Source organism: Salmo salar, chromosome ssa16 (genome assembly GCF_905237065.1).
Source record: "Salmo salar chromosome ssa16, Ssal_v3.1, whole genome shotgun sequence".
Taxonomy (NCBI): domain Eukaryota; kingdom Metazoa; phylum Chordata; class Actinopteri; order Salmoniformes; family Salmonidae; genus Salmo; species Salmo salar.
In genome coordinates, this window is record NC_059457.1 from 71,691,973 (window position 1) to 71,701,176 (window position 9,204).

At 40.6% G+C, this 9,204-nt stretch overlaps 1 protein-coding gene across 1 annotated transcript; it reads right to left on the reverse strand.

Annotated features, from left to right (window-relative positions):
• Window positions 1–1,930: 1,930 nt before the first annotated feature.
• On the reverse strand, window positions 1,931–6,548 carry LOC106574574 (toll-like receptor 13). The gene is made up of 2 exons (XM_014150555.2): window positions 6,515–6,548; window positions 1,931–5,727 (listed from the first exon to the last, which is right to left on the reverse strand). Exons 1-2 carry the CDS (start codon window positions 6,546–6,548, stop codon window positions 3,665–3,667), a joined length of 2,097 nt encoding a protein of 698 aa, XP_014006030.1. The 3' UTR covers window positions 1,931–3,664.
• Between the last annotated feature and the right edge of the window lie 2,656 nt (window positions 6,549–9,204).

The window sequence follows — 9,204 nt, forward strand, 5'->3', positions numbered from 1 at the left end:
ATATTCTAAGAGTTGATTTGGGTTGGGTCGGCCCGGGTTAATGGTTTGCATAACATTGTAAACTATGTTTGAGACCAACGAGTGGCCTTGGCTGTGTGAGATGCGCGCCAGTTTCTCACAGAACTAGAATGAGATTCACTTTCTATGACCTCTCTCCCTCTCTCTACTCTGATAGACATGAGCCTGCAACTCACATCTCTCATTTATTTCTTTACAGAATCATAGCCATGCGAAGGATTCTGAACGAACTGCAGCACCCTTGATACATTGAAATACATTTGCCAAAGTTGTATTACTACTGCTGTCTGTTCAGACATGAATTAAATCATTCCGAATGGCCTACTACACCATGACAATAATTTATAATTTAGCGACAGAGGCTCAGTAGCTGTGGATTGTGACCTAATAAACAAGGAATAGCCTACAGTCGGGAACACGTGGCAAATCTGTCAGTGAAAAAACACCACGCAGACAAAACAGGCCTTTCGCAATATTTCAACTACAATCAAGCGAAAACACAGGTTGTAAAGCAAATGACTCCTGCTGAAAAGAGAATGATGTAGGCTACCAAAATATTTGATCAACTTCGAAATATTATTTTTACAAAAGAGAGAGCGAGAGAGAGACAGGCTTTTGGCACGAGCATCGGCCATCACCAGCGAGTTAGCTGGGTGAGTCAGTGAAACTGGAAAGCATTTTTAGGACTATAATTTCCTCTGCATATTGTAGCCTACAATATATGTCTTCACACAACTAGGCCTAGACTATTGATGGATTCTAGACAAGGTCGTTTTTAATTGATCTCAGATTCTCAGTTTGTCAAAGTAGCCTGTTATTTTGATTATTTGTGTGGTGTTAAAAATGACTCTGGCAAAGTCTCCAGTCAGGTAAAATGACATAGAATTGCATGAAATGCATTTATAAAATGCCAACATTTTCCCGGACCCTAGGCTACTAAAAATGTTCCTTCTATAAGTGCCTCAATTCTACTGCTCTATGCCACTATGCAAATGTGATGATATGGATGCAATGCTTTATTATAAAGGTAATTCATTTTTTTCATTCGTTCTGATACCTTAGAACTCCCCAGGTCACCTGACTCTCGCTCTCACATTTTGTTCCGGCACCTCCCGATTTACAAATGAAGCACTGGTCTCGCCAATATCTAGGGCATATAAGAACTCCACCTTCCACTGCAGATGCAGAAGACCAACATAGACGGTTGCAAACCTGGTCTCAGAGCATTTCCTATTATTCTGTATGTACAGTGCATTTGGAAAGACACCTTGACTTTTTATTCAGACACCTTGACTTTTTCTACATTTTGTTACATTACAGCCTTATTTTAAAATGGATTGAACAGTTTTTTCCCCCTCATCAATCTACACACAATGCCCCATAATGACAAAGCAAAAACAGCTTGTTTGAAATGTTTACAAATATATTCAAATTTTTTTAAACTGAAATATCACGTTTACATAAGTATTGAGACCCTTTACTCAATACTTTGTTGAAGCGCCTTTGTCAGTGATTACAGCCTAGAGTCTTCTTGGGTATGACGCTTCAAGCTTGGCACACCTGTATTTGGGGAGTTTCTCCCATTCCTCTCTGCAGATCCTCTCAAGCTCTGTCAGGTTGGATGGGGAGTGTTGATGCACAGCTATTTTCAGGTCTCTCCAGAGATATTCGATCGGGTTCAAGTCCGGGCTCTGGCTGGGCCACTCAAGGACATTCAGAGACTTGTCCCGAAGTCACTCCTGCGTTGTCTTGGCAATGTGCTTAGGGTCGTTGTCCTGTTGGAAGGTGAACCTTCACCCCAGTCTGAGATCCTGAGCGCTCCGAAGCAGGTTTTCATCAAGGATCTCTCTGTACTTTGATCCGTTCATCTATGCCTCGATCCTGACTAATCTCCCAGTCCTTGCCGCTGAAAAACATCCCCACAGCATGATGCTGCCACCACCATGCTTCACCGTAGGGATGGTGCCAGGTTTCCTCCAGACATGATGCTTGGCATTCAAGCCAAAGAGTCAATCTTGGATTCATCAGACCAGATAATCTTGTTTCTCATGGTCTGAGAGTCCTTCATGTGCCCTCTGCAGAGATGGTTGTCCTTCTGGAAGGTTCTCCCATCTCCACAAAGGAACTCTAGAGCTCTGTCAGAGTGACCAACGGGTTCTTTGCCATCTCCCTGAGCAAGGCCATTTTCCCCTGATTGCTCAGTTCGACCCTGCGGCCAGCTCTCGGAAGTCTTGGTGGTTCCAAACTTCTTCCTTTAAGAATGATGGAGGCCACTGTGTTCTTGTGGACATTCAATGCTGCAGAAATGTTTTGGTACCCTTCCCCAGATCTGTGCCTCAAAACAATCCTGTCTCAGAGCTCTACGGACAATTCCTTTGACCTCTTGGCTTGGTTTTTGCTCTGACAACTGTGGGACCTATATAGACAGGTGTGTGCCTTTCCAAATCATGTCCAATCAATTGAATTTACCACATGTGGACTCCAGTCAAGTTGTAGAAACATCTCAAGGATGATCAATTGAAACAGGATGCACCTGAGCTCAATTTTGAGTCTCTTAGCAAAGGGTCTGAATCCTTACGTAAAAGGTATTTCTGTTTTTTTAGCTAAAACCTTCAAAAAACCTAATGTTGCTTTGTCATTATGGAGTATTGGGTGTAGATTGATGAGGATTTTTTTTTAAATACATTTATTAATAATAAGGCTGTAACGTAACAAAATGTGGGCAAAGTCAAGGGGTCTGAATACTTTCTGAATCCACTGGGAATCCAAAACACTCCATTTAGTATGGTATGTTAGGTTTGTCATGGTTGCATATGACAGATGGGTGGGCATATAACTCAAACATCTAGCAACCCAAAGGTTGCGAGGTTGAATCTCATTACGGACAACTTTAGCATTTCAGCTAGTGAAGAACTGTTCAACTACTTACCACATTTTTGCTAATTAGTAACTACTTAGCTTATTAGCTAACCCTTCCCCTAACCCGAAACCCTTTAACCTAACTACTAAACTTAACCTTAACCCCTAACCCTAACCCCTAGCCTAGCTAACATTAGTGAATTAGCTAACATTAGCAAGCTAGCTAACATTAACCACCTAGCCACCTAGCTAGATTTCATAACATATATTATGTTTTGCAAATTTGTCACATATTGTAAGTTTTGTATTAATATATACCATACTAAACATATCATACTAAACTTGGCCTCAAAGATATATGTACAGAATAATATGAATTGCTCTGAGACCAGTTTGTCGGAAGCAGTGGACTGAGAACCAGCTCATGCAAAAAACCTGATAGCTTAAACTGATTTTGATGGGGATTTTTTTTATTAAGTTACTTAGATTGACCCATCAATACTCTTAGGAACTTCTTAAAGATGCACTCCAGGATGATAAGCACAGCAAAATTGTAACATACCGTATAGTACAAAATAAATTCGTAACATATCATAAGAATAGGTAAAAAAACACTTCAGATGGCGTAATACACAAAAAACAGTGACCACTTTTGGCTCGTGAGCACCACTTTTAAAACTACTGGCTGAAATTGTACAAAAGTTTGAGAGTGCATCTTTAATATTCTCATGTAAATATACAGTGAAGGTTCAGAGTGTGATGGTTGTTTCAAATCAAGGTTTCACTATCACAGAGCCTGCACACCAGAGAGTATGGGATTTTCCTCAGAAGAGCCGTCCTTGGTCTCTAAAGCCAGCCGTAGTTGCTGCCAGAAGACCCCGGTTTCCTCCCCAGCTCTGGGCCAGCTCAAGTAGGTGCGTCTCTTCACCAGCTTCCTCATCCGGTGGTAGGGTGACAGCTGGTGGGTAGGGATCTCCTCCAGGAACACCAGAATCAGGACGTCCTTCTGCTCATCAAAGAGCCGGAAGCTGGCCACCTGGATCTCCCGGGAGCACCACTCACTCTCCAGGTAGCGGCGGCTGATCACACAGATGGTCTTGCGGCTTCCGTAGATGCCTTCCATAATGTTGTCTATGATTGGTTTTCCTGGCTGGAAGTCCCGGTGGTGGAGACACAGCTTCCAGCCCTGCTCTCCCTCCAGCTCTGGCAGAAGCTCCCTCAGGACCCAGGGCTCATCGTGGGCGTTGTAGGAGATGAAGGCATCGTATTGACAGCCATGAGGCGTGTGCTTATTCCTTTGCTTGGTGTCATAGAGGAAAGCCAGGAAGAGGTAATAGCCATAAACTACCTGCCATTTCAGGAAGTGGTAGGCAAAGGATGCTATCAGGGTGAGGAGGATCAGAGTAGTGGTAGAGATGTAGCAGTAAAGTCCAAAGTGTACTGTACAGAACTGAAGCTCAACATCCAACAGCTTGGTGTCCTTTAGATCGGCAGGATAGTTGCAGGTAAATTCTCCTGCACCAACAACTTGTGTTTGGTTGTCGTTCTCCATCCAATTGACAAACCAAGCATCGCTGCAGCCACAGGTGAAAGCATTATCTTGCATGTCCACGTATGTCAAGGCAGGGAGAGAACGCAACACTGTCTCATTGACTACTGTTATGTCGTTCTTGCTCACCTGCAAGAAAGTGACTCTACTGAGGTTTGCTCCTATGAGGAAATCTAAGGACTGAAGTCGGGCTTTGGACAGGTACAGGCTGTTGAGCCTTGGGATTGGGTGAAACAGCTTCAGAGTGAGGGCTGTGAACTCATTCTTACTGATATCAAGAAACCACAACTGGGGTGTGGGAATGAATGTGTCTGGGTGCAGCTCCTTAATATTAAGACTCCCTGCCTGGAATGACAATAAAGATTTCAGTCCTTCAAGAAAGTTGATAGGTAGATGAGACAGTCCCTTGTGACGCTGACTAAATATCCTGAGGTTCTCCAGAGATGTCAGATGAGAGAAGGGTGGAGGGTTTAGTTTATCATCATTTACATATGTGATGTAATTACAGGATATATCAAGACTTTTTAAAAGTGGGAGTCCCGTGAGCACAGTATTTCTTATACCTATTTGAGTGATCTTATTTGAGGCCAGTTTAAGTTCTGTCAGGTTGACCAATCCCTCAAAGGTTCCATTTTCCATACTGGCAATCTGATTGTCAAATAAAAACAGATTGCTGAGTGATGTTAAGCTTTTAAACTCTCCTTTTCTGATAGAGCTCAGTTTATTGCTTGCCAAATTCAAAGTCTCAAGTTTGTGCAAACCATTCATGAAGGCATCATTCAAGGTCAGGATTTTGTTTGATCCCAGTTTAAGGATCCTTAATTCTTTCAAATCCTGGAAAACACATCCCGGAAGGTTGGGGATTTGATTGTGGAAAAGAAAGAGTTGTGTGAGTCCTGTAAGATTGGAGAAATCTGAGCAGCCTAGTTTATTGATGATATTGAAGCTGAGATCCAAGATCTTCAGTGTAGTTAGATTTCTTGTGGCCTTTGGCACAGAAGAAAGCCTATTGTGGCCCAGTTTCAAAGTACTTAATTGCTCTATTGATCTGAATGAAAAGTCAGACAGCTGAGTAAGACCAGTATCTGATATGTCCACATCTGTCGTATGTTTACATGACTGCAGAAATTCCTCAGAGAGATTACCTATGTTGTTATATTCTAGTCGGAGCACGCTGAGTGTAGGTATATGGCAGGCAATATCAGTGAGAGCCTTGAGCCGTTGACGAGGTCTTGCAATCTCAGATGGACTAATGAGGAGTTGACAGTCTGCAGCACCATACCCATCCTCTCGAAAGACATCTCAATGCCACTCAAGTTGAGACGATTGACGTTTCTCAGAAAAGACCTGTCCAGGACATCCCATTCCATGTGTCCAAGTTGGCCACAGTAGGCGATGTCTAACACTTCAAGATAAGGAAGAACATCTGCAGTGATCCTGAAGATTCCCAATGGATTCCGGGATAAATCCAACAGCCTCAGCTCTATAGAAGTGTTTGATATTTCCTGTGACTGGAAAGAGGTGAATCTGTTGCTCCCAATGTACAGCTCATGTAAGTGTGGTAATTGTACGATGGGCTGAACATCCTTCATATTATAAAGGTTGTTATTGGTTAAATTCACTGTCTTCAAACTGGAGAGAGGCTGAAAGGATGAGGAGCTGATGGTTGCAATGAGGTTGTTGTCCAGATGTAGCAGGGAGAGGTTGACCAGGCCCTGAAACAAATGGTCTGACAGGGTTGTGAGTCTGTTATGAGCCAAACCCAGTTCCTGAAGAGCCTCTAGGTATCCAAGAGCCCCATCGTCCACTTGAGAGATATGGTTTCTGGACATATTTAGAATTTTTAGGTTTGATAGGCCTTTAAAATCAAACTTTTTAATCTTGGAAATCTTATTCATGGCCAAGTCTAAATTGATTACTTTCCGCGGAATATATATTGGTATGACTTCAAGATTCCTGTTATAACAGAGTACTTTCATGTACGGATTGTGCAGTTTTTCAGGAAGTACCCACATACTGGATCAGCTAGACCCCAGCAATACATCAGGAAACAAAGAAAGAGTCTCAGCTGAGAGAATGTAGACCCACTTTGTTTTCCCGGCATGGTTATCTTGAGTGTCATCGTGTTAGAGGCTTCCCACTGGGCACACACTGGTTGAATCAATGTTATTTCCACCTAATTTCAATGAAATGACGTTGAACCAACGTGGAATAGACGTTGAATTGACGTCTGTGCCCAGTGGATTGACGTCTTCTTCAGTTGTAGAGTAAATAACAAAGAAAAATATAGTGACTAACTGTTACATGATTTTGGTGCTGGAAATATTACATAATTAGACAAGCTAATTAAATTGCAATAACATTGATAGCTGTTGGTACTGTGGTCCTCAACATAACTGACAGATTATTAATGATAGGTAATTCAATATATCAACATAGCTCACAAAAGTTTGCTTTACTGATAAAGACAAACTATATTAGAGAGGAAAAAAGAAGACCACTATCAAATTATAAATGAGTAGATAAGGGTAAAAAAGAAATCTGAATAATAGAAAACACAAAACATATTGTATCATATTTTTTAGGAGCTAGACAAGCAAAAGACAATGAAAAACATAGCCAAAATACATGGTAATTATTTGTACTCACAATTGTCAGAGGAAGACAGTCACAGTGAGCACTAGTGCAGCATAGGACTGTAATCACCTGAGTCCCGGTCCTACCACCCTGCTCCAAAGAGCACTTCCTGACGTTTTACTTCACTATATTAAAACCCTTTGTTAAAAAAATAGTCTTAGTCTTGGATAACTTTTTGACTTGTAAGCACAGATACAGCACAAAGTGACTGGGTAGACTAAACACACCGCGTTGAGAGAGAGAGAGAGAGAGAGAGAGAGAGAGAGAGAGAGAGAGGAAATGTGTCATTCTCATTTTTTGGGGGGGAACAGATGATTTACCATAATTGAGGAGGAAGTGAGAAGAAAGTTATTGAGCAAACATCCCAAAATTAGACTAGACACATCGTGTTGATTAAGATAAAGGGACAGAGGAGAGAGAGAGAGAGGGAGAGAGAGAAAGAGAGAGAGAGAGGAAATGTGCCATTCTCATTATTTTGGGTGGAACAGATGCTTCACCATAAGTGAGGAGGAAGTGAGAAGAAAGTTATTGAGCAAACATCCCAAAATTGGACGTCAGAAGAAAATGATGTTCCTGACCCCAGTAATAAAGTAAACTTAGAATTAAGAAATAATTTCTGAGAACTAAGATCTAAAGCACATTCTGATCCAAAATTCGAACTGCACTTACTAATCACCCGCTGTTGATGAAATACAAAATGCTTTGATTGCTGCTCACCCAAACAAGTAAATCTCTGAAACATCAAGTTATGTCTAATTGCTTGGTCAAGGAAATGTCTAAACCTGTGTTTTAGAAGAGACACTTCTCTGGCTCCTTAGTGTAATAACAGTTTATGTCCACTAGATGAAGCAATATGCAAAGTTATGTGTTAGTAAAGAAGGCTCAGGATGGCAGGGAATGCAACATGGAATTAGTCACTTTTTCAAGAGGCACCCCATTTAGGCTCACAGCAAATATAGCCTAACAACACTAACTGATGAAACTTAAACAAAGAGCTTCACAGAACTGAACATTATAAGTATTATAAATTGGTCCATAATGTGTAACTCTCATGTTTGAATTCATTGCATTGCCTTGGACGATTATTGAGTGAGGGAGCGTTATTTGTGTGCAGTGGTGTAAAGTACTTAAGTAGAAATACTTTAAAGTACTACTTAAGTAGATTTTTGGAGTATCTGTACTTTACTTTACTATTTATATATTTGACTACATTTACTTTTACTTCACTACATTCCTTAAGAAAATATTGTACTTTTTACGCCATACATTTTCCTTGACACCCAAAAGTACTCGTTACATTTTGAATGCTAAGCAGGACAGGAAAATGGTCCAATTCACGCACGTATAAACCAATAAATCCCTGGTCATCCACACTGCCTCTGATCTGGCGGACTCACTAAACACACATGCCTCGTTTGTAAATGATGTCTGAATGTTGGAGTGTGCCTCTGGCTTTCTGATTATTTTTTTTAATGGTGCCATCTGGTTTGCTTAATATAAGTAATTTAAAATGATTTTTACTTTTACTTTTGATACTTAAGTATATTTTAGTAATTACATTTACTTTTGATCCTTAAGTATATTTTAAACCAAATACCTTTAAACTTTTACTCAAGTAGAATTGTTCTGGGTGACTTTTACTTTTACTTGAGTAATTTTCTCAAGTATGATGATTGGGTACTTTTTCCACCACTGTTTGTGTGATACTCTGCGAAGACAAGAACTTCATGTTAAATGTTTCCGTGTTTTACAAAGCAGGTATGAGAGAATTATTCACAGACATCATAGCAGACATAGTCCTTATTGTGAGACAAAACTGATGGTCTTTATGATGTAATATAACTAATATGGATACTGTTTCCCTTTGTGCACTGACTTTCCCCTTGTTATTGTTCTATTTATCATTCATACTTCATAGACTATATTTGATCCACAGGTGAAAGGAAAGAAAATGGAATAAAGGGAGATAGAAGTACATGTCTTTCTCATATCAAGGTGTGTGTGTTCAACCTGGCTTCAGGACAATTCGTAGGATTTGGTATGTTGATTTTCTCCCTCCATTTAGTATGATATATTGTGTGTGTGTGAGTGTATACACAACTATGACTGTATAGTGTACTCCCACTGACACTGTTAGAATA

Excerpts from the sequence above, each read along its gene's own strand:
- LOC106574574 (XM_014150555.2), bottom strand. The coding sequence starts at position 6,548 with ATGACACTCAAGATAACCATGCCGGGAAAACAAA. Across the intron at positions 5,728-6,514 it reads AACCATGCCGGGAAAACAAA|ATGTCTTTCGAGAGGATGGG; the intron begins GTGGGTCTACAT and ends AGTGGCATTGAG.